This window comes from Salmo salar, chromosome 24 (genome assembly GCF_965601325.2).
Source record: "Salmo salar chromosome 24, fSalSal1, whole genome shotgun sequence".
NCBI classification, from domain to species: Eukaryota; Metazoa; Chordata; class Actinopteri; order Salmoniformes; family Salmonidae; genus Salmo; species Salmo salar.
Window position 1 is genome coordinate 38,289,056 of NC_138314.1, and position 24,922 is coordinate 38,313,977.

Consider the following 24,922-nt stretch of genomic DNA (forward strand, 5'->3'; position numbering starts at 1 on the left):
TGTAGGGGGGGGTAGTGGCTCACCTTGTTATAGGTGTAGGGGGGGGGTAGTGGCTCACATTGTTATAAGTGTAGGGGGGGGGTAGTGGCTCACCTTGTTATAAGTGTAGGGGGGGGGATAGTGGCTCACCTTGTTATAAGTGTGTGTGGGGGGGGATAGTGGCTAACCTTGTTATAAGTGTGGGGGGGGGGTAGTGGCTCACCTTGTTATAGGTGTAGGGGTGGGTAGTGGCTCACCTTGTTATAGGTGTAGGGGGGGGTAGTGGCTCACCTTGTTATAGGTGTAGGGGGGGGGGTAGTGGCTCACATTGTTATAAGTGTAGGGGGGGGGGTAGTGGCTCACCTTGTTATAAGTGTAGGGGGGGGTAGTGGCTCACCTTGTTATAAGTGTGTGTGTGTGGGGGGGGGGGTAGTGGCTCACCTTGTTATAAGTGTAGGGGGGGGTAGTGGCTCACCTTGTTATAAGTGTAGGGGGGGGGGGGGTAGTGGCTCACCTTGTTATAAGTGTAGGGGGGGTAGTGGCTCACCTTGTTATAAGTGTAGGGGGGGGGTAGTGGCTCACCTTGTTATAAGTGTAGGGGGGGGGGGGTAGTGGCTCACCTTGTTATAAGTGTAGGGGGGGGGTAGTGGCTCACCTTGTTATAAGTGTAGGGGGGGGTAGTGGCTCACCTTGTTATAAGTGTGTGTGTGGGGGGGGTAGTGGCTCACCTTGTTATAAGTGTAGGGGGGGGGTAGTGGCTCACCTTGTTATAAGTGTAGGGGGGGGGGTAGTGGCTCACCTTGTTATAAGTGTAGGGGGGGGGTAGTGGCTCACCTTGTTATAAGTGTAGGGGGGGGGTAGTGGCTCACCTTGTTATAAGTGTAGGGGGGGGTAGTGGCTCACCTTGTTATAAGTGTAGGGGGGGGTAGTGGCTCACCTTGTTATAAGTGTGTGGGGGGGGGAGTAGTGGCTCACCTTGTTATAAGTGTGTGTGGGGGGGAGTAGTGGCTCACCTTGTTATAAGTGTGTGTGGGGGGGATAGTGGCTCACCTTGTTATAAGTGTGTGTGGGGGGGGGATAGTGGCTCACCTTGTTATAAGTGTGTGTGGGGGGGATAGTGGCTCACCTTGTTATAGGTGTAGGGGGGGGTAGTGGCTCACCTTGTTATAGGTGTAGGGGGGTAGTGGCTCACCTTGTTATAGGTGTAGGGGGGGGGTAGTGGCTCACCTTGTTATAGGTGTAGGGGGGGATAGTGGCTCACCTTGTTATAAGTGTAGGGGGGTGTAGTGGCTCACCTTGTTATAAGTGTAGGGGGGGGGTAGTGGCTCACCTTGTTATAAGTGTAGGGGGGGGTAGTGGCTCACCTTGTTATAAGTGTAGGGGGGGGGTAGTGGCTCACCTTGTTATAAGTGTAGGGGGGGGTAGTGGCTCACCTTGTTATAAGTGTAGGGGGGGGTAGTGGCTCACCTTGTTATAAGTGTAGGGGGGGGGTAGTGGCTCACCTTGTTATAAGTGTAGGGGGGGGTAGTGGCTCACCTTGTTATAAGTGTAGGGGGGGGGTAGTGGCTCACCTTGTTATAAGTGTAGGGGGGGGAGTAGTGGCTCACCTTGTTATAAGTGTGTGTGTGGGGGGGGGTAGTGGCTCACCTTGTTATAAGTGTAGGGGGGGGTAGTGGCTCACCTTGTTATAAGTGTAGGGGGGGTAGTGGCTCACCTTGTTATAAGTGTAGGGGGGGGGTAGTGGCTCACCTTGTTATAAGTGTAGGGGGGGGTAGTGGCTCACCTTGTTATAAGTGTAGGGGGGGAATAGTGGCTCACCTTGTTATAAGTGTAGGGGGGGAATAGTGGCTCACCTTGTTATAAGTGTAGGGGGGGGTAGTGGCTCACCTTGTTATAAGTGTAGGGGGGGGTAGTGGCTCACCTTGTTATAAGTGTAGGGGGGGGAATAGTGGCTCACCTTGTTATAAGTGTAGGGGGGGGTAGTGGCTCACCTTGTTATAAGTGTGTGTGTGGTAGGGGGGGGGTAGTGGCTCACCTTGTTATAAGTGTGTGTGTGGGGGGGGGGAGATAGTGGCTCACCTTGTTATAAGTGTAGGGGGGGGGGTAGTGGCTCACCTTGTTATAAGTGTGTGTGTGGGGGGGAGTAGTGGCTCACCTTGTTATAAGTGTGTGTGGGGGGGGGATAGTGGCTCACCTTGTTATAAGTGTGTGTGGGGGGGGGGATAGTGGCTCACCTTGTTATAAGTGTGTGTGGGGGGGATAGTGGCTCACCTTGTTATAGGTGTAGGGGGGGGGTAGTGGCTCACCTTGTTATAGGTGTAGGGGGGGGTAGTGGCTCACCTTGTTATAGGTGTAGGGGGGGTAGTGGCTCACCTTGTTATAAGTGTAGGGGGGGTAGTGGCTCACCTTGTTATAAGTGTAGGGGGGGGTAGTGGCTCACCTTGTTATAAGTGTAGGGGGGGGTAGTGGCTCACCTTGTTATAAGTGTAGGGGGGGGTAGTGGCTCACCTTGTTATAAGTGTAGGGGGGGGTAGTGGCTCACCTTGTTATAAGTGTAGGGGGGGGGGGTAGTGGCTCACCTTGTTATAAGTGTAGGGGGGGGATAGTGGCTCACCTTGTTATAAGTGTAGGGGGGGGTAGTGGCTCACCTTGTTATAAGTGTAGGGGGGGGTAGTGGCTCACCTTGTTATAAGTGTAGGGGGGGGTAGTGGCTCACCTTGTTATAAGTGTAGGGGGGGTAGTGGCTCACCTTGTTATAAGTGTAGGGGGGGGGTAGTGGCTCACCTTGTTATAAGTGTAGGGGGGGGGGTAGTGGCTCACCTTGTTATAAGTGTAGGGGGGGGGTAGTGGCTCACCTTGTTATAAGTGTAGGGGGGGGGTAGTGGCTCACCTTGTTATAAGTGTAGGGGGGGGATAGTGGCTCACCTTGTTATAAGTGTAGGGGGGGGGTAGTGGCTCACCTTGTTATAAGTGTAGGGGGGGGGTAGTGGCTCACCTTGTTATAAGTGTGTGTGTGGGGGGGTAGTGGCTCACCTTGTTATAAGTGTGTGTGTGTGGGGGGGTAGTGGCTCACCTTGTTATAAGTGTAGGGGGGGGGGTAGTGGCTCACCTTGTTATAAGTGTAGGGGGGGGTAGTGGCTCACCTTGTTATAAGTGTAGGGGGGGGTAGTGGCTCACCTTGTTATAAGTGTAGGGGGGGGTAGTGGCTCACCTTGTTATAAGTGTAGGGGGGGTAGTGGCTCACCTTGTTATAAGTGTAGGGGGGGGGGTAGTGGCTCACCTTGTTATAAGTGTAGGGGGGGGGGTAGTGGCTCACCTTGTTATAAGTGTAGGGGGGGGGGTAGTGGCTCACCTTGTTATAAGTGTAGGGGGGGGGTAGTGGCTCACCTTGTTATAAGTGTAGGGGGGGGGGGTAGTGGCTCACCTTGTTATAAGTGTAGGGGGGGGGGTAGTGGCTCACCTTGTTATAAGTGTAGGGGGGGGGGTAGTGGCTCACCTTGTTATAAGTGTAGGGGGGGGTAGTGGCTCACCTTGTTATAAGTGTGGGGGGGGTAGTGGCTCACCTTGTTATAAGTGTAGGGGGGGGTAGTGGCTCACCTTGTTATAAGTGTGTGTGGGGGGGGGGGTAGTGGCTCACCTTGTTATAAGTGTAGGGGGGGGGGTAGTGGCTCACCTTGTTATAAGTGTAGGGGGGGGTAGTGGCTCACCTTGTTATAAGTGTAGGGGGGGGGTAGTGGCTCACCTTGTTATAAGTGTAGGGGGGGGTAGTGGCTCACCTTGTTATAAGTGTAGGGGGGGGGGTAGTGGCTCACCTTGTTATAAGTGTAGGGGGGGGGGGGTAGTGGCTCACCTTGTTATAAGTGTAGGGGGGGGGTAGTGGCTCACCTTGTTATAAGTGTAGGGGGGGGGGTAGTGGCTCACCTTGTTATAAGTGTAGGGGGGGGGGGGTAGTGGCTCACCTTGTTATAAGTGTAGGGGGGGGTAGTGGCTCACCTTGTTATAAGTGTGTGTGTGTGTGTGTGGGGGGGGGTCGTGGCTCACCTTGTTATAAGTGTGGGGGGGGGTAGTGGCTCACCTTGTTATAAGTGTAGGGGGGGGGGTAGTGGCTCACCTTGTTATAAGTGTAGGGGGGGGGGTAGTGGCTCACCTTGTTATAAGTGTAGGGGGGGGGTAGTGGCTCACCTTGTTATAAGTGTAGGGGGGGGGTAGTGGCTCACCTTGTTATAAGTGTAGGGGGGGGGTAGTGGCTCACCTTGTTATAAGTGTAGGGGGGGGTAGTGGCTCACCTTGTTATAAGTGTGTGTGGGGGGGGGGTAGTGGCTCACCTTGTTATAAGTGTAGGGGGGGTAGTGGCTCACCTTGTTATAAGTGTAGGGGGGGGGGTAGTGGCTCACCTTGTTATAAGTGTAGGGGGGGTAGTGGCTCACCTTGTTATAAGTGTAGGGGGGGTAGTGGCTCACCTTGTTATAAGTGTAGGGGGGGGGGTAGTGGCTCACCTTGTTATAAGTGTAGGGGGGGGGTAGTGGCTCACCTTGTTATAAGTGTAGGGGGGGGGGGGTAGTGGCTCACCTTGTTATAAGTGTAGGGGGGGGGGTAGTGGCTCACCTTGTTATAAGTGTAGGGGGGGGGGTAGTGGCTCACCTTGTTATAAGTGTAGGGGGGGGTAGTGGCTCACCTTGTTATAAGTGTAGGGGGGGGTAGTGGCTCACCTTGTTATAAGTGTAGGGGGGGGTGGGGGGGGTAGTGGCTCACCTTGTTATAAGTGTAGGGGGGGGGGTAGTGGCTCACCTTGTTATAAGTGTAGGGGGGGGGTAGTGGCTCACCTTGTTATAAGTGTAGGGGGGGGTAGTGGCTCACCTTGTTATAAGTGTAGGGGGGGGGTAGTGGCTCACCTTGTTATAAGTGTAGGGGGGGGTAGTGGCTCACCTTGTTATAAGTGTAGGGGGGGGTAGTGGCTCACCTTGTTATAAGTGTAAGGGGGGGGTAGTGGCTCACCTTGTTATAAGTGTAGGGGGGGGGGTAGTGGCTCACCTTGTTATAAGTGTAAGGGGGGGTAGTGGCTCACCTTGTTATAAGTGTGTGTGTGTAGGGGGGGGTAGTGGCTCACCTTGTTATAAGTGTAGGGGGGGTAGTGGCTCACCTTGTTATAAGTGTAGGGGGGGGTAGTGGCTCACCTTGTTATAAGTGTAGGGGGGGGGTAGTGGCTCACCTTGTTATAAGTGTAGGGGGGGGGTAGTGGCTCACCTTGTAATAAGTGTAGGGGGGGGGGTAGTGGCTCACCTTGTTATAAGTGTAGGGGGGGGGTAGTGGCTCACCTTGTTATAAGTGTAGGGGGGGGGGTAGTGGCTCACCTTGTTATAAGTGTAGGGGGGGGGGTAGTGGCTCACCTTGTTATAAGTGTAGGGGGGGTAGTGGCTCACCTTGTTATAAGTGTAGGGGGGGTAGTGGCTCACCTTGTTATAAGTGTAGGGGGGGGTAGTGGCTCACCTTGTTATAAGTGTAGGGGGGGGTAGTGGCTCACCTTGTTATAAGTGTAGGGGGGGGGTAGTGGCTCACCTTGTTATAAGTGTAGGGGGGGGGTAGTGGCTCACCTTGTTATAAGTGTAGGGGGGGGGGGATAGTGGCTCACCTTGTTATAAGTGTGTGTGGGGGGGGATAGTGGCTAACCTTGTTATAAGTGTGGGGGGGGTAGTGGCTCACCTTGTTATAGGTGTAGGGGTGGGTAGTGGCTCACCTTGTTATAGGTGTAGGGGGGGGTAGTGGCTCACCTTGTTATAGGTGTAGGGGGGGGGTAGTGGCTCACATTGTTATAAGTGTAGGGGGGGGGTAGTGGCTCACCTTGTTATAAGTGTAGGGGGGGGGATAGTGGCTCACCTTGTTATAAGTGTGTGTGGGGGGGGATAGTGGCTAACCTTGTTATAAGTGTGGGGGGGGGTAGTGGCTCACCTTGTTATAGGTGTAGGGGTGGGTAGTGGCTCACCTTGTTATAGGTGTAGGGGGGGGGTAGTGGCTCACATTGTTATAAGTGTAGGGGGGGGGTAGTGGCTCACATTGTTATAAGTGTAGGGGGGGGGGGTAGTGGCTCACCTTGTTATAAGTGTAGGGGGGGGTAGTGGCTCACCTTGTTATAAGTGTGGGGGGGGGTAGTGGCTCACCTTGTTATAAGTGTAGGGGGGGGGGGTAGTGGCTCACCTTGTTATAAGTGTAGGGGGGGGGTAGTGGCTCACCTTGTTATAAGTGTAGGGGGGGTAGTGGCTCACCTTGTTATAAGTGTAGGGGGGGGTAGTGGCTCACCTTGTTATAAGTGTAGGGGGGGGGTAGTGGCTCACCTTGTTATAAGTGTAGGGGGGGGTAGTGGCTCACCTTGTTATAAGTGTAGGGGGGGGTAGTGGCTCACCTTGTTATAAGTGTAGGGGGGGGTAGTGGCTCACCTTGTTATAAGTGTAGGGGGGGGGTAGTGGCTCACCTTGTTATAAGTGTAGGGGGGGTAGTGGCTCACCTTGTTATAAGTGTGTTGTGTGGGGGGGGGGTAGTGGCTCACCTTGTTATAAGTGTAGGGGGGGGATAGTGGCTCACCTTGTTATAAGTGTAGGGGGGGTAGTGGCTCACCTTGTTATAAGTGTAGGGGGGGGTAGTGGCTCACCTTGTTATAAGTGTAGGGGGGGGGTAGTGGCTCACCTTGTTATAAGTGTAGGGGGGGGGGTAGTGGCTCACCTTGTTATAAGTGTAGGGGGGGGGGGTAGTGGCTCACCTTGTTATAAGTGTAGGGGGGGGTAGTGGCTCACCTTGTTATAAGTGTAGGGGGGGGGTAGTGGCTCACCTTGTTATAAGTGTAGGGGGGGGTAGTGGCTCACCTTGTTATAAGTGTGTGTGGGGGGGATAGTGGCTCACCTTGTTATAAGTGTGTGTGGGGGGGATAGTGGCTCACCTTGTTATAAGTGTGGGGGGGGTAGTGGCTCACCTTGTTATAGGTGTAGGGGGGGGTAGTGGCTCACCTTGTTATAGGTGTAGGGGGGTAGTGGCTCACCTTGTTATAGGTGTAGGGGGGGGGTAGTGGCTCACCTTGTTATAGGTGTAGGGGGGGATAGTGGCTCACCTTGTTATAAGTGTAGGGGGGTGTAGTGGCTCACCTTGTTATAAGTGTAGGGGGGGGTAGTGGCTCACCTTGTTATAAGTGTAGGGGGGGTAGTGGCTCACCTTGTTATAAGTGTAGGGGGGGGGTAGTGGCTCACCTTGTTATAAGTGTAGGGGGGGGTAGTGGCTCACCTTGTGATAAGTGTAGGGGGGGGTAGTGGCTCACCTTGTGATAAGTGTAGGGGGGGGGGGGGGAGTGGCTCACCTTGTTATAAGTGTAGGGGGGGGATAGTGGCTCACCTTGTTATAAGTGTAGGGGGGGGGTAGTGGCTCACCTTGTTATAAGTGTAGGGGGGGGAATAGTGGCTCACCTTGTTATAAGTGTGTGTGTGGGGGGGGGGTAGTGGCTCACCTTGTTATAAGTGTGGGGGGGGTAGTGGCTCACCTTGTTATAAGTGTAGGGGGGGGTAGTGGCTCACCTTGTTATAAGTGTAGGGGGGGGGTAGTGGCTCACCTTGTTATAAGTGTAGGGGGGGGTAGTGGCTCACCTTGTTATAAGTGTAGGGGGGGAGTAGTGGCTCACCTTGTTATAAGTGTAGGGGGGGAATAGTGGCTCACCTTGTTATAAGTGTAGGGGGGGGTAGTGGCTCACCTTGTTATAAGTGTAGGGGGGGGTAGTGGCTCACCTTGTTATAAGTGTAGGGGGGGGAATAGTGGCTCACCTTGTTATAAGTGTAGGGGGGGGTAGTGGCTCACCTTGTTATAAGTGTGTGTGTGGTAGGGGGGGGTAGTGGCTCACCTTGTTATAAGTGTGTGTGTGGGGGGGGGGAGATAGTGGCTCACCTTGTTATAAGTGTAGGGGGGGGGGTAGTGGCTCACCTTGTTATAAGTGTAGGGGGGGGGGGTAGTGGCTCACCTTGTTATAAGTGTGTGTGTGGGGGGGAGTAGTGGCTCACCTTGTTATAAGTGTGTGTGGGGGGGGGATAGTGGCTCACCTTGTTATAAGTGTGTGTGGGGGGGGGATAGTGGCTCACCTTGTTATAAGTGTGTGTGGGGGGGATAGTGGCTCACCTTGTTATAAGTGTAGGGGGGGGTAGTGGCTCACCTTGTTATAGGTGTAGGGGGGGGTAGTGGCTCACCTTGTTATAGGTGTAGGGGGGGTAGTGGCTCACCTTGTTATAGGTGTAGGGGGGGTAGTGGCTCACCTTGTTATAAGTGTAGGGGGGGGTAGTGGCTCACCTTGTTATAAGTGTAGGGGGGGGTAGTGGCTCACCTTGTTATAAGTGTAGGGGGGGGTAGTGGCTCACCTTGTTATAAGTGTAGGGGGGGGTAGTGGCTCACCTTGTTATAAGTGTAGGGGGGGGTAGTGGCTCACCTTGTTATAAGTGTAGGGGGGGGTAGTGGCTCACCTTGTTATAAGTGTAGGGGGGGGGTAGTGGCTCACCTTGTTATAAGTGTAGGGGGGGGTAGTGGCTCACCTTGTTATAAGTGTAGGGGGGGGGTAGTGGCTCACCTTGTTATAAGTGTAGGGGGGGGTAGTGGCTCACCTTGTTATAAGTGTAGGGGGGGGGGTAGTGGCTCACCTTGTTATAAGTGTAGGGGGGGGGGTAGTGGCTCACCTTGTTATAAGTGTAGGGGGGGGGTAGTGGCTCACCTTGTTATAAGTGTAGGGGGGGGGTAGTGGCTCACCTTGTTATAAGTGTAGGGGGGGGAATAGTGGCTCACCTTGTTATAAGTGTAGGGGGGGGGTAGTGGCTCACCTTGTTATAAGTGTAGGGGGGGGGGTAGTGGCTCACCTTGTTATAAGTGTGTGTGTGGGGGGGTAGTGGCTCACCTTGTTATAAGTGTGTGTGTGGGGGGGATAGTGGCTCACCTTGTTATAAGTGTGTGTGGGGGGGGTAGTGGCTCACCTTGTTATAGGTGTAGGGGTGGGTAGTGGCTCACCTTGTTATAGGTGTAGGGGGGGGGGTAGTGGCTCACCTTGTTATAGGTGTAGGGGGGGGGGGTAGTGGCTCACCTTGTTATAAGTGTAGGGGGGGGGTAGTGGCTCACCTTGTTATAAGTGTAGGGGGGGGGTAGTGGCTCACCTTGTTATAAGTGTAGGGGGGGGGTAGTGGCTCACCTTGTTATAAGTGTAGGGGGGGGGGAAAGTGGCTCACCTTGTTATAAGTGTAGGGGGGGGGGGGTAGTGGCTCACCTTGTTATAAGTGTAGGGGGGGGGGGTAGTGGCTCACCTTGTTATAAGTGTGTGTGGGGGGGATAGTGGCTCACCTTGTTATAAGTGTGGGGGGGGAAGTGGCTCACCTTGTTATAAGTGTAGGGGGGGGGGGAAAGTGGCTCACCTTGTTATAAGTGTAGGGGGGGGGGAAAGTGGCTCACCTTGTTATAAGTGTAGGGGGGGTAGTGGCTCACCTTGTTATAAGTGTAGGGGGGGTAGTGGCTCACCTTGTTATAAGTGTAGGGGGGGTAGTGGCTCACCTTGTTATAAGTGTAGGGGGGGTAGTGGCTCACCTTGTTATAAGTGTAGGGGGGGGGTAGTGGCTCACCTTGTTATAAGTGTAGGGGGGGGTAGTGGCTCACCTTGTGATAAGTGTAGGGGGGGGTAGTGGCTCACCTTGTTATAAGTGTAGGGGGGGGGGGGAGTGGCTCACCTTGTTATAAGTGTAGGGGGGGGATAGTGGCTCACCTTGTTATAAGTGTAGGGGGGGGGTAGTGGCTCACCTTGTTATAAGTGTAGGGGGGGGAATAGTGGCTCACCTTGTTATAAGTGTGTGTGTGGGGGGGGGGGTAGTGGCTCACCTTGTTATAAGTGTAGGGGGGGGTAGTGGCTCACCTTGTTATAAGTGTAGGGGGGGTAGTGGCTCACCTTGTTATAAGTGTAGGGGGGGGGTAGTGGCTCACCTTGTTATAAGTGTAGGGGGGGGGGTAGTGGCTCACCTTGTTATAAGTGTAGGGGGGGAATAGTGGCTCACCTTGTTATAAGTGTAGGGGGGGAATAGTGGCTCACCTTGTTATAAGTGTAGGGGGGGTAGTGGCTCACCTTGTTATAAGTGTAGGGGGGGGTAGTGGCTCACCTTGTTATAAGTGTAGGGGGGGGAATAGTGGCTCACCTTGTTATAAGTGTAGGGGGGGGTAGTGGCTCACCTTGTTATAAGTGTGTGTGTGGTAGGGGGGGGTAGTGGCTCACCTTGTTATAAGTGTGTGTGTGGGGGGGGGGAGATAGTGGCTCACCTTGTTATAAGTGTAGGGGGGGGGGTAGTGGCTCACCTTGTTATAAGTGTAGGGGGGGGGGGTAGTGGCTCACCTTGTTATAAGTGTGTGTGTGGGGGGGGTAGTGGCTCACCTTGTTATAAGTGTGTGTGGGGGGGGGATAGTGGCTCACCTTGTTATAAGTGTGTGTGGGGGGGGGATAGTGGCTCACCTTGTTATAAGTGTGTGTGGGGGGGATAGTGGCTCACCTTGTTATAGGTGTAGGGGGGGGTAGTGGCTCACCTTGTTATAGGTGTAGGGGGGGGTAGTGGCTCACCTTGTTATAGGTGTAGGGGGGGTAGTGGCTCACCTTGTTATAGGTGTAGGGGGGGTAGTGGCTCACCTTGTTATAAGTGTAGGGGGGTGTAGTGGCTCACCTTGTTATAAGTGTAGGGGGGGGTAGTGGCTCACCTTGTTATAAGTGTAGGGGGGGTAGTGGCTCACCTTGTTATAAGTGTAGGGGGGGGTAGTGGCTCACCTTGTTATAAGTGTAGGGGGGGGGGGTAGTGGCTCACCTTGTTATAAGTGTAGGGGGGGGATAGTGGCTCACCTTGTTATAAGTGTAGGGGGGTGTAGTGGCTCACCTTGTTATAAGTGTAGGGGGGGGTAGTGGCTCACCTTGTTATAAGTGTAGGGGGGGGGTAGTGGCTCACCTTGTTATAAGTGTAGGGGGGGTAGTGGCTCACCTTGTTATAAGTGTAGGGGGGGGGGTAGTGGCTCACCTTGTTATAAGTGTAGGGGGGGGGGTAGTGGCTCACCTTGTTATAAGTGTAGGGGGGGGGTAGTGGCTCACCTTGTTATAAGTGTAGGGGGGGGGGTAGTGGCTCACCTTGTTATAAGTGTAGAGGGGGGAATAGTGGCTCACCTTGTTATAAGTGTAGGGGGGGGGGTAGTGGCTCACCTTGTTATAAGTGTAGGGGGGGGGGTAGTGGCTCACCTTGTTATAAGTGTGTGTGTGGGGGGGTAGTGGCTCACCTTGTTATAAGTGTGTGTGTGGGGGGGATAGTGGCTCACCTTGTTATAAGTGTGTGTGGGGGGGGTAGTGGCTCACCTTGTTATAGGTGTAGGGGTGGGTAGTGGCTCACCTTGTTATAGGTGTAGGGGGGGGGGTAGTGGCTCACCTTGTTATAGGTGTAGGGGGGGGGGGTAGTGGCTCACCTTGTTATAAGTGTAGGGGGGGGGTAGTGGCTCACCTTGTTATAAGTGTAGGGGGGGGTAGTGGCTCACCTTGTTATAAGTGTAGGGGGGGGTAGTGGCTCACCTTGTTATAAGTGTGTGTGTGGGGGGGGTAGTGGCTCACCTTGTTATAAGTGTAGGGGGGGGGGTAGTGGCTCACCTTGTTATAAGTGTAGGGGGGGGGAAAAGTGGCTCACCTTGTTATAAGTGTAGGGGGGGGGGTAGTGGCTCACCTTGTTATAAGTGTAGGGGGGGGGGTAGTGGCTCACCTTGTTATAAGTGTGTGTGGGGGGGATAGTGGCTCACCTTGTTATAAGTGTGGGGGGGGAAGTGGCTCACCTTGTTATAAGTGTAGGGGGGGGGGGAAAGTGGCTCACCTTGTTATAAGTGTAGGGGGGGGGGAAAGTGGCTCACCTTGTTATAAGTGTAGGGGGGGTAGTGGCTCACCTTGTTATAAGTGTAGGGGGGGTAGTGGCTCACCTTGTTATAAGTGTAGGGGGGGTAGTGGCTCACCTTGTTATAAGTGTAGGGGGGGTAGTGGCTCACCTTGTTATAAGTGTAGGGGGGGGGGTAGTGGCTCACCTTGTTATAAGTGTAGGGGGGGGTAGTGGCTCACCTTGTTATAAGTGTGTGTGTGGTAGGGGGGGGTAGTGGCTCACCTTGTTATAAGTGTGTGTGTGGGGGGGGGGGTAGTGGCTCACCTTGTTATAAGTGTGTGTGTGGGGGGGGGTAGTGGCTCACCTTGTTATAAGTGTGGGGGGGGGTAGTGGCTCACCTTGTTATAAGTGTAGGGGGGGGGATAGTGGCTCACCTTGTTATAAGTGTAGGGGGGGGGGGTAGTGGCTCACCTTGTTATAAGTGTAGGGGGGGGGTAATGGCTCACCTTGTTATAAGTGTAGGGGGGGGGGTAGTGGCTCACCTTGTTATAAGTGTAGGGGGGGTAGTGGCTCACCTTGTTATAAGTGTAGGGGGGGGATAGTAACTCACCTTGTTATAAGTGTAGAGGGGGGTAGTGGCTCACCTTGTTATAAGTGTAGGGGGGGGGTAGTGGCTCACCTTGTTATAAGTGTAGGGGGGGGGGGGGGGTAGTGGCTCACCTTGTTATAAGTGTGTGTGTGTGTAGGGGGGGTAGTGGCTCACCTTGTTATAAGTGTAGGGGGGGGGGGTAGTGGCTCACCTTGTTATAAGTGTAGGGGGGGGGGTAGTGGCTCACCTTGTTATAAGTGTAGGGGGGGGGTAGTGGCTCACCTTGTTATAAGTGTAGGGGGGGGGGTAGTGGCTCACCTTGTTATAAGTGTAGGGGGGGAGGTAGTGGCTCACCTTGTTATAAGTGTAGGGGGGGGTAGTGGCTCACCTTGTTATAAGTGTAGGGGGGGGTAGTGGCTCACCTTGTTATAAGTGTAGGGGGGGGTAGTGGCTCACCTTGTTATAAGTGTAGGGGGGGTAGTGGCTCACCTTGTTATAAGTGTGTGTGTGGGGGGGGTAGTGGCTGACCTTGTTATAAGTGTAGGGGGGGTAGTGGCTCACCTTGTTATAAGTGTAGGGGGGGGTAGTGGCTCACCTTGTTATAAGTGTAGGGGGGGGGGGGTAGTGGCTCACCTTGTTATAAGTGTAGGGGGGGTAGTGGCTTATAAGTGTAGGGGGGGATAGTGGCTCACCTTGTTATAAGTGTAGGGGGGGTGGTAGTGGCTCACCATGTTATAAGTGTAGGGGGGGGTAGTGGCTCACCTTGTAACAAGTGTAGGGGGGATGGTAGTGGCTCACTTTGTTATAAGTGTGTGTGTGGGGGGGGGGGGGGTAGTGGCTCACCTTGTTATAAGTGTGTGTGTGGGGGGGGGGGGTAGTGGCTCACCTTGTTATAAGTGTGTGTGTGGGGGGGGGGGGTAGTGGCTCACCTTGTTATAAGTGTAGGGGGGGGTAGTGGCTCACCTTGTTATAAGTGTAGGGGGGGGGTAGTGGCTCACCTTGTTATAAGTGTAGGGGGGGGGTAGTGGCTCACCTTGTTATAAGTGTAGGGGGGGGGTAGTGGCTCACCTTGTTATAAGTGTGGGGGGGGGGGTAGTGGCTCACCTTGTTATAAGTGTAGGGGGGGGTAGTGGCTCACCTTGTTATAAGTGTGTGTGTGGGGGGGGGTAGTGGCTGACCTTGTTATAAGTGTAGGGGGGGGTAGTGGCTCACCTTGTTATAAGTGTAGGGGGGGGGTAGTGGCTCACCTTGTTATAAGTGTGGGGGGGGGGGGTAGTGGCTCACCTTGTTATAAGTGTAGGGGGGGGTAGTGGCTCACCTTGTTATAAGTGTGTGTGTGGGGGGGGGTAGTGGCTGACCTTGTTATAAGTGTAGGGGGGGGTAGTGGCTCACCTTGTTATAAGTGTAGGGGGGGGTAGTGGCTCACCTTGTTATAAGGTGTAGGGGGGGGGGGTAGTGGCTCACCTTGTTATAAGTGTGTATGTGGGGGGGGGGGTAGTGGCTCACCTTGTTATAAGTGTGTGTGTGGGGGGGGGTAGTGGCTCACCTTGTTATAAGTGTGTGTGTGGGGGGGGGGGGTAGTGGCTCACCTTGTTATAAGTGTAGGGGGGGGGGGGGGTAGTGGCTCACCTTGTTATAAGTGTAGGAGGGGTAGTGGCTCACCTTGTTATAAGTGTAGGGGGGGGTAGTGGCTCACCTTGTTATAAGTGTAGGGGGGGTAGTGGCTCACCTTGTTATAAGTGTAGGGGGGGGATAGTGGCTCACCTTGTTATAAGTGTAGGGGGGGGGGTAGTGGCTCACCTTGTTATAAGTGTGGGGGGGGGGTAGTGGCTCACCTTGTTATAAGTGTGTGTGTGTGGGGGGGGGGGGGGTAGTGGCTCACCTTGTTATAAGTGTAGGGGGGGGGGGTAGTGGCTCACCTTGTTATAAGTGTGTGTGTGTGGGGGGGGGGTAGTGACTCACCTTGTTATAAGTGTGGGGGGGGGGTAGTGGCTCACCTTGTTATAAGTGTAGGGGGGGGGGGTAGTGGCTCACCTTGTTATAAGTGTGGGGGGGGGGTAGTGGCTCACCTTGTTATAAGTGTGGGGGGGGGTAGTGGCTCACCTTGTTATAAGTGTGGGGGGGGGGGTAGTGGCTCACCTTGTTATAAGTGTAGGGGGGGGGGTAGTGGCTCACCTTGTTATAAGTGTAGGGGGGGGGGTAGTGGCTCACCTTGTTATAAGTGTAGGGGGGGGGTAGTGGCTCACCTTGTTATAAGTGTGTGTGGGGGGGATAGTGGCTCACCTTGTTATAAGTGTGTGTGTGTGGGGGGGGGGTAGTGGCTCACCTTGTTATAAGTGTAGGGGGGGGGTAGTGGCTCACCTTGTTATAAGTGTAGGGGGGGGGTAGTGGCTCACCTTGTTATAAGTGTAGGGGGGGGGTAGTGGCTCACCTTGTTATAAGTGTAGGGGGGGGGGGGTAGTGGCTCACCTTGTTATAAGTGTGTGTGTGGGGGGTAGTGGCTCACCTTGTTATAAGTGTGTGTGTGTGGGGGGGGGGGTAGTGGCTCACCTTGTTATAAGTGTGTGTGTGTGTGTGTGTGGGGGGGGGAGATAGTGGCTCACCTTGTTATAAGTGTAGGGGGGGGGGTAGTGGCTCACCTTGTTATAAGTGTAGGGGGGGGGTAGTGGCTCACCTTGTTATAAGTGTGGGGGGGGGGGGTAGTGGCTCACCTTGTTATAAGTGTAGGGGGGGGGGTAGTGGCTCACCTTGTTATAAGTGTGGGGGGGGGGTAGTGGCTCACCTTGTTATAAGTGTGTGTGGGGGGTGGTAGTGGCTCACCATGTTATAAGTGTAGGGGGGATGGTAGTGGCTCACCTTGTTATAAGTGTGTGTGTGGGGGGTGGGTAGTGGCTCACCTTGTTATAAGTGTGTGTGTGGGGGGGGGGTAGTGGCTCACCTTGTTATAAGTGTGGGGGGGGGGGTAGTGGCTCACCTTGTTATAAGTGTAGGGGGGGGTAGTGGCTCACCTTGTTATAAGTGTAGGGGGGGGGTAGTGGCTCACCTTGTTATAAGTGTAGGGGGGATAGTGGCTCACCTTGTTATAAGTGTAGGGGGGGGGTAGTGGCTCACCTTGTTATAAGTGTAGGGGGGGGGTAGTGGCTCACCTTGTTATAAGTGTAGGGGGGGTAGTGGCTCACCTTGTTATAAGTGTAGGGGGGGTAGTGGCTCACCTTGTTATAAGTGTAGGGGGGGTAGTGGCTCACCTTGTTATAAGTGTAGGGGGGGGTAGTGGCTCACCTTGTTATAAGTGTAGGGGGGGATAGTGGCTCACCTTGTTATAAGTGTGTGTGTGTGTGTGTGTGTGTGTGGGGGGGGGGGGGTAGTGGCTCACCTTGTTATAAGTGTAGGGGGGGGGGTAGTGGCTCACCTTGTTATAAGTGTGTGTGTGTGGGGGGGGTAGTGGCTCACCTTGTTATAAGTGTGTGTGTGTGTGGGGGGGGGGGTAGTGGCTCACCTTGTTATAAGTGTGGGGGGGGGGTAGTGGCTCACCTTGTTATAAGTGTGGGGGGGGTAGTGGCTCACCTTGTTATAAGTGTAGGGGGGGGGGGTAGTGGCTCACCTTGTTATAAGTGTGGGGGGGGGTAGTGGCTCACCTTGTTATAAGTGTGTGTGGGGGGGATAGTGGCTCACCTTGTTATAAGAGTGTGTGGGGGGGATAGTGGCTCACCTTGTTATAAGTGTAGGGGGGGGGTAGTGGCTCACCTTGTTATAAGTGTAGGGGGGGTAGTGGCTCACCTTGTTATAAGTGTAGGGGGGGGTAGTGGCTCACCTTGTTATAAGTGTAGGGGGGGGTAGTGGCTCACCTTGTTATAAGTGTAGGGGGGGGGTAGTGGCTCACCTTGTTATAAGTGTAGGGGGGGGGGTAGTGGCTCACCTTGTTATAAGTGTGTGTGTGGGTAGTGGCTCACCTTGTTATAAGTGTGTGTGTGGGGGGTAGTGGCTCACCTTGTTATAAGTGTGTGTGTAGGGGGGGTAGTGGCTCACCTTGTTATAAGTGTGTGTGTGTGGGGGGGTAGTGGCTCACCTTGTTATAAGTGTGGGGGGGGTAGTGGCTCACCTTGTTATAAGTGTAGGGGGGGGTAGTGGCTCACCTTGTTATAAGTGTGTGTGGGGGGGGGTAGTGGCTCACCTTGTTATAAGTGTGTGTGGGGGGGATAGTGGCTCACCTTGTTATAAGTGTGTGTGGGGGGGATAGTGGCTCACCTTGTTATAAGTGTAGGGGGGGGGGGTTGTGGCTCACCTTGTTATAAGTGTGTGTAGGGGGGGTAGTGGCTCACCTTGTTATAAGTGTAGGGGGGATAGTGGCTCACCTTGTTATAAGTGTAGGGGGGATAGTGGCTCACCTTGTTATAAGTGTAGGGGGGGGTAGTGGCTCACCTTGTTATAAGTGTAGGGGGGGATAGTGGCTCACCTTGTTATAAGTGTAGGGGGGGGGAATAGTGGCTCACCTTGTTATAAGTGTAGGGGGGGGTAGTGGCTCACCTTGTTATAAGTGTAGGGGGGGGTAGTGGCTCACCTTGTTATAAGTGTAGGGGGGGGATAGTGGCTCACCTTGTTATAAGTGTAGGGGGGGGATAGTGGCTCACCTTGTTATAAGTGTAGGGGGGGGATAGTGGCTCACCTTGTTATAAGTGTAGGGGGGGTAGTGGCTCACCTTGTTATAAGTGTAGGGGGGGGTAGTGGCTCACCTTGTTATAAGTGTAGGGGGGGGTAGTGGCTCACCTTGTTATAAGTGTGGGGGGGGTAGTGGCTCACCTTGTTATAAGTGTGGGGGGGGTAGTGGCTCACCTTGTTATAAGTGTGGGGGGGTAGTGGCTCACCTTGTTATAAGTGTGGGGGGGTAGTGGCTCACCTTGTTATAAGTGTGGGGGGGTAGTGGCTCACCTTGTTATAAGTGTGTGTGTGGGGGGGTAGTGGCTCACCTTGTTATAAGTGTGTGTGTGTGTGGGGGGGGGGGGTAGTGGCTCACCTTGTTATAAGTGTAGGGGGGGATGTAGTGGCTCACCTTGTTATAAGTGTAGGGGGGGAAAGTGGCTCACCTTGTTATAAGTGTAGGGGGGGTAGTGGCTCACCTTGTTATAAGTGTAGGGGGGGTAGTGGCTCACCTTGTTATAAGTGTAGGGGGGGGGATAGTAACTCACCTTGTTATAAGTGTAGGGGGGGATAGTGGCTCACCTTGTTATAAGTGTAGGGGGGGGGTAGTGGCTCACCTTGTTATAAGTGTAGGGGGGGGGGTAGTGGCTCACCTTGTTATAAGTGTAGGGGGGGGGGTAGTGGCTCACCTTGTTATTAGTGTAGGGGGGGGGGTAGTGGCTCACCTTGTTATAAGTGTAGGGGGGGATAGTGGCTCACCTTGTTATAAGTGTAGGGGGGGGGTAGTGGCTCACCTTGTTATAAGTGTAGGGGGGGGGGTAGTGGCTTACCTTGTTATAAGTGTGTGTGTGGGGGGGGGGGGGTAGTGGCTCACCTTGTTATAAGTGTAGGGGGGGGGTAGTGGCTCACCTTGTTATAAGTCTAGGGGGGGTAGTGGCTCACCTTGTTATAAGTGTGGGGGGGTAGTGGCTCACCTTGTTATAAGTCTAGGGGGGGGGGGTAGTGGCTCACCTTGTTATAAGTGTGGGGGGGTAGTGGCTCACCTTGTTATAAGTCTAGGGGGGGGGGGGTAGTGGCTCACCTTGTTATAAGTGTGGGGGGGGGGGTAGTGGCTCACCTTGTTATAAGTGTGGGGGGGGGTAGTGGCTCACCTTGTTATAAGTGTAGGGGGGGGTAGTGGCTCACCTTGTTATAAGTCTAGGGGGGGTAGTGGCTCACCTTGTTATAAGTCTAGGGGGGGTAGTGGCTCACCTTGTTATAAGTCTAGGGGGGGGTAGTGGCTCACCTTGTTATAAGTGTAGGGGGGGGTAGTGGCTCACCTTGTTATAAGTGTGGGGGGGTAGTGGCTCACCTTGTTATAAGTGTGGGGGGGGGGGTAGTGGCTCACCTTGTTATAAGTGTAGAGGGGGGGGTAGTGGCTCACCTTGTTATAAGTGTAGAGGGGGGGGGGGGGGGTAGTGGCTCACCTTGTTATAAGTGTACGGGGGGGGGATAGTGGCTCACCTTGTTATAAGTGTAGGGGGGGGGATAGTGGCTCACCTTGTTATAAGTGTAGGGGGGGATAGTGGCTCACCTTGTTATAAGTGTAGGGGGGGGTAGTGGCTCACCTTGTTATAAGTGTAGGGGGGGGTAGTGGCTCACCTTGTTATAAGTGTAGGGGGGGGTAGTGGCTCACCTTGTTATAAGTGTAGGGGGGGGGGTAGTGGCTCACCTTGTTATAAGTGTAGGGGGGGTAGTGGCTCACCTTGTTATAAGTGTAGGGGGGGGGTAGTGGCTCACCTTGTTATAAGTGTAGGGGGGGGTAGTGGCTCACCTTGTTATAAGTGTAGGGGGGGGTAGTGGCTCACCTTGTTATAAGTGTAGGGGGGGGGGTAGTGGCTCACCTTGTTATAAGTGTAGGGGGGGGGGGTAGTGGCTCACCTTGTTATAAGTGTAGGGGGGGGGGGGTAGTGGCTCACCTTGTTATAAGTGTAGGGGGGGGGTAGTGGCTCACCTTGTTATAAGTGTAGGGGGGGGTAGTGGCTCACCTTGTTATAAGTGTAGGGGGGGGGGTAGTGGCTCACCTTGTTATAAGTGTAGGGGGGGGGTAGTGGCTCACCTTGTTATAAGTGTAGGGGGGGGGGTAGTGGCTCACCTTGTTATCAGTGTAGGGGGGGGAATAGTGGCTCACCTTGTTATAAGTGTAGGGGGGGGTAGTGGCTCACCTTGTTATAAGTGTAGGGGGGGTAGTGGCTGACCTTGTTATAAGTGTAGGGGGGGGTAGTGGCTCACCTTGTTATAAGTGTGTTTGTGGGGGGGGGTAGTGGCTCACCTTGTTATAAGTGTAGGGGGGGGTAGTGGCTCACCTTGTTATAAGTGTAGGGGGGGTGGTAGTGGCTCACCTTGTTATAAGTGTAGGGGGGGGTAGTGGCTCACCTTGTTATAAGTGTAGGGGGGGGGTAGTGGCTCACCTTGTTATAAGTGTAGGGGGGGTAGTGGCTCACCTTGTTATAAGTGTAGGGGGGGGTAGTGGCTCACCTTGTTATAAGTGTAGGGGGGGTAGTGGCTCACCTTGTTAAAAGTGTAGGGGGGGGTAGTGGCTCACCTTGTTATAAGTGTAGGGGGGGGGGGTAGTGGCTCACCTTGTTATAAGTGTAGGGGGGGTAGTGGCTTATAAGTGTAGGGGGGGGGGTAGTGGCTCACCTTGTTATAAGTGTAGGGGGGGGGGGGGGGTAGTGGCTCACCTTGTTATAAGTATAGGGGGTGGGTGAGGTAGGTATTATTCCAGACTTTTCCTTCTGGTGTCGCCTTTGAGCCTCAAGTACCTAGAGTGAGGAGAAGACTGATTGAACCATTTCATCCAAAAATGTCAATAGAATACTCACCAACTTGGTGTCAAATCTGAGGAGAGCACCCATCCGTACCTGAGGTGCAACGTAGTAAGGCGTGAACTGTGGGGTCATCAAGTCCCCCTGGTCGATTTTGGCAAATCCAAAATCGCACAACTTCACCGGTGCATCCTTGAACATGAAAGGGATAACGACAGACCAGAAAGAGGGATGAGCATATGAGCATTCTCAAATAGGATTTGTGTAAATGTTTAAGGGATTCTCCTCTTGCAACAAGCTTGTTTCAGCCTATTACTAGACACCTGTATGAAGAGCAGTGTGTGTGCGCGCTTCACCATCAGCCCATCTATTTCCTCACCAGGGAGTTATCCTTGAAGAGCAGGTTCTCTGGTTTCAGGTCTCGGTGTGCAATATTCAGTGAGTGACAGTGTTCCAGCGCCTGGCCGATCTGACGGAGGATAAAGGACAACACAGAGAGGCTCAACTACACCAGGAAGCCATGTAATTAATGTATGTGTGCATTAGGAAGCCTGGGAGGAGGAGCAGCAATGCAGAGGAAAATGCCCTGTTTGAATGCATAAATCTTCTACGTGTCGCAAATGGCACCCTATTCCCTATGGGGTGCACCTACAGGGCTCTGGTTGAAACAAGTTCACCATGTACCGTATGGAATACGGGACACTTGTGTTTTCACTAGACAGGCAGAAGGTGTACCTGTTTAGTGACCTGGCTGGCCATCTTCTCTGTGAAGTGTTTGTGCTGACTGATCCTGTGGAACAGCTCACCTCCCTCCATCATCTCCATGACGATCAGTAACCTCTCTCTGATAGAGGGAAAGACCAAAAGAGATGTAGACAAGGAATGAATGTGGGAAAACAGTTGTCATCTACTCAAATTTGGGGTAAAGCTTGAATTTGGTTGTTCCATTAGTTAGTAGCATTTTATTAAGATCTCCTTCCTGGGGCCACACAAGAAACAACAAGACAAAAAAAAACATAATACAATTTGTTTTCTGTAAAATAACGTTGCATTTGGTCAAACACCATTTCTTCCAAAAGTTGGCTAAGTCCCGGCAACAGGCGGATTCGTTGGATGTTTGAACCATTTAAGGGTGCTTTACTATTCTTGGGCATCGGAATGAGCTTTGGCTCACTCCAGGGCATACCGTCTTCAATTGAACATCTAGCAAACAGGAGTGGCAATGTATTGCGCTAACAACCTCAGCAATTTACCATCCAGGTCATCAGTACCAGGTGACTTGTCCTTACTTATAGATAGCAAAAATATATATATATAATCAACTCTTCCACACCAACTTTACAGAACTCTAAACTAGTGCTAGTCTTTCATTATTTGGTCCGATATGCATGAATATGAAGGCTCGGTGTTTCCATGTCATGCCTATTTTTGCAAATCTTGTCAACAATAAAATTTATTAAAATGGTTGGCAATATCAAAGGGTTTTGTCACGAACAAGCCATCTGCCTCAATGAAGGCCTAGAATTTCATTTAAGGTACTCCAGAGATCATCCTTATCTTTGGTTCCATAGTATAGTTTATTTAGGTGTTCTCAATTTACTGTATGTTGGCCAATTTTCTGTGTTGTCAGACTTATTTCCCTTTGCCTCATCCCCATCAGCCATACAGCTTTTCAATTCATAATCTATCCATGGGGATTTGGCAGTTCTAACAAGTTTCCTGATGGGCACATGCCAACCAGCAACCGGGAGATGCAATTTCATTACATTTTAGTCATTTAGCAGACGCTCTTATCCAGAGCGACTTACAGTAGTGAATGCATACATTTCATTAAAAAAAAAAAATTCTCCGTACTGGTCCCCCGTGGGAATCGAACCCACAACCCTGGCGTTGCAAACACCATGCTCTACCAACTGATCCACACGGGATCATTCATAAAATGCTTCAAGTGTGGCATCAGGTTGTACAGGTTGTTTCTCTAGATATGGCCGTTATATTATGATCAATAGATCCAAATGGGTGTGGATACCGCGTTAGTAAAGACGTGGTCATTACACATGGATGATTTTGTCCTTTTGGGTTTGTAAAAACCCTGGTAGGTTGACTGCTATCTGGTTCAGGTTACAGCTTGTTTGAGTGGAGAGCTTTCTAAACAACCAGACAATATTTAGGTCACTCAGAAAACATACCTCTGTTGATATCACATACATTATCGAGAAATGGTGTTTTACAAATGAAGGACTTGGTCTTTAATTTGACCATTTTCAACGTGGTATCAGATACTGAATACCAAGTTAAATTGTCAAATTAAAGGCCAACTCCTTCATTTGAAAAACACCACAATGGTAGACCCTTGGTTTCAGAAGGATGTCACAAGTTTATAAATGGCTCATGAGCCTAGTTCATATGAATAACCACAAACTAAAATATAAAGTTGTTTTACGCAACAAAAAAACCAGGCTTAATGTTTTGCTTCAAAATATGGTACGCTATCAACAACAATATCAAGAGATTAGTATCCTAGCAATGATTAATAGTGCTTTCTTCATATGTCCAAATACTGACATTTAGCACTCAGTCTATGAGAAAAGGCTTTAGGTGAGGCAGAGGACCCTGTAGCCATATTACTTCCACATCATCTCTCAGCCTAACAGGAATAGAGCCCCACAGTGGTGTCATAATACCCATAAAACCTAGCGGTCAAGCAGGGAAATGGTTCCAATCATTTTTCCCCATAGGGGATTTTAGAAACACTTAAAATAAGGGCTGTTCCTCGTGTAGGCTTACCCTGGAGTGATGTTTTGAAAACCGTGTAAAAATGGATCAATATAGTCCACTCCATTTACTCCAATTCGAAAAATACTAGTTACCATCAAAGTAAACATAATGGAAAACAAATCCCTGCAAGCTCCTACATGTCATCTCTAGCTGACACCTTTGCTAACAGGTAGTGTAAATTTAACTTGTGCAAGACCATTCACAGAATTGTCAATTTAAAATACATTTTGCCAATTTATTCATTACTACACTTACCCAACATTAGATAATAAATCCAGAGATTCTTACCTTTGCATCAATATGGCAGTCTCGTCCAGATCAACATCTGTAGTTCTTTATGATAGCCACATCAGCAATTCATTTTTGAAAGTCCTAGAATGCCACCTTTCCAATAAGTCAGTTCATCAAATGTCTGCCCTGCTAGATCTGCCCCAGGTCAACTATAAGTGCTGCTATTGTGAAGTGGAAACGTTTAGGAGCAACAAATGGCTCAGCCACAAAGTGTTAGGCCACACAAGCTCACAGAACGGAACAGCCGAGTGCTGAAGCACGTAACAATAGTCTGTCCTTGGTTGCAACACTCACTACCGAGTTCCAAACTGAAAGCAACGTCAGCACAATAACTGTTTGTCAGGAGCTTCATGAAATGGGTTTCCATGGTCGAGCAGCCACACACAAGCCTAAGAACACCATGAGCAATGCCAAGCGCCGGCTGCAGTGGTGTAACGCTCCCTGCCATTGGAGCAGTGGAAACCCGTTCTCTGGAGTGATGAATCACACTTCACCATCTGGCAGTCCGACTGACTAATCTGGATTTGGCAGATGCCAGGAGTACCCTACCTGCCCCAATGCATAGTGCCAACTGTACAGTTTGGTAGAGGAGTAATAACGGGGCTGTTTTTCATGGTTCAGGCCCCTTAGTTCCAGTGAAGGGAAATCTGAACGCTACAGCACAGTTATATTCTAGATGATTCTGTGCTTCCAAATGGGTGGCAACAATATTGGGGAAGGCCCTTTCCTGTTTCTGCATGACAACGCCACAGAGCACAAAGCGAGGTCCATATAAAAATGGTTAGTCAAGATCGGTGTGGAAGAATTTGACTGGGCTGCACAGAGCCCTGACCTCAACCCCAGCAAACACCTACGGGATGAATTGGAATGCCGACTGCGAGCCAACCCTAAATCGCCCAACATCAGTGCCTGACCTAAATAATACTTGTGGTTGAATAGAACCAAGTCCCCGCAGCAAATGTCCCAACATCTAGTGGAAAGCCTTCACAGAAGAGTAGAGGCTGTTATAGCAGTAAAGCGGGGACCAACTCCATATTAAACACACATCATTTTACAATGATATGTTTAACGAGCAGGTGTCCACATACTTTTGGTCAAATAGTGTATATAGCAACATCTCCATTCCTATCTTTCCTGTACATGCTATAACCATGTATAGCTACATCATCATCACAGAATGAAGTGTGATTCAGAGATGGCAAATATTAATGTTTTCTGATGTTACTAAGTTGTCAATTTCATGAACCATGTTTCTCAGGCTACATATGTTAATATTGGCTACGTTTTGTCCTTTTCTGGGTTGCTCATATGTTTTTAGTGCTATTATGAGGCTGATCTGAGGTAGACATGTCAGTGACATTTACATTGGAGCCAATGGCACTGAGTGGGCTCTTCAGACAGTTTCAGTGAAAACAGTGGAATTCAATTCTATAGGCATATTATTATTGCTACAAGCTATATAAAATAAATGACTGGGAGTTCATGTATCGAGTGTGTAACTTTGTTTTTATAGCTTGTAGTTTTTTCGCCGCTGGTCAGCACCTCTACATAATTATCTGGGTGTGCGCCAGCTCACGTTATTTATTATTATTATTAACAATACCCTCAGAGCTAACAGTTATAAGGAACAGATTACATGAATGTCAGATCTAAAAACATATCCATTCAGAGACAGGCAGACTTTTTTAAAACCACGTCTCAGTAATGATCTAAATCTCTGCATTGGTTAGAGAAGCCAGAATTATAATAAGAAACATTTGAAATCAAGCTTCTGATATTCACATTAATCATTCCAAGGACACAGCTGCGGGATATCAGATCAGACGAAATCTAACACAAAAATGCTATGATCAGTAGCTAACCCTCTATATGAAATAGCAATGGGGTTGGCTTGAAATGGTATACATACAGTACAAGATAGCTTAGAACTGTGCCATTTGGTCTATGACTCGAACGAGGATTAACTC

The 24,922-nt window shown here is 51.3% G+C and overlaps 1 protein-coding gene across 2 annotated transcripts in view; it reads right to left on the reverse strand.

Annotated features, from left to right (window-relative positions):
• LOC106585854 (MAP kinase-activated protein kinase 5) overlaps positions 1-24,922 on the reverse strand; it is a 61,270-nt gene that overhangs the window by 23,866 nt on the left and 12,482 nt on the right. For both annotated transcript variants that reach the window (XM_014172555.3, XM_045706799.2), the window contains exons 5-8: positions 20,622-20,730; positions 20,266-20,355; positions 19,983-20,078; positions 19,803-19,883 (exon numbers count right to left, since the gene is read on the reverse strand). In XM_014172555.3, coding sequence (XP_014028030.2) covers positions 19,803-19,883; positions 19,983-20,078; positions 20,266-20,355; positions 20,622-20,730 — 376 coding nt within the window. The remainder of the gene's footprint in view (positions 1-19,802; positions 19,884-19,982; positions 20,079-20,265; positions 20,356-20,621; positions 20,731-24,922) is intronic.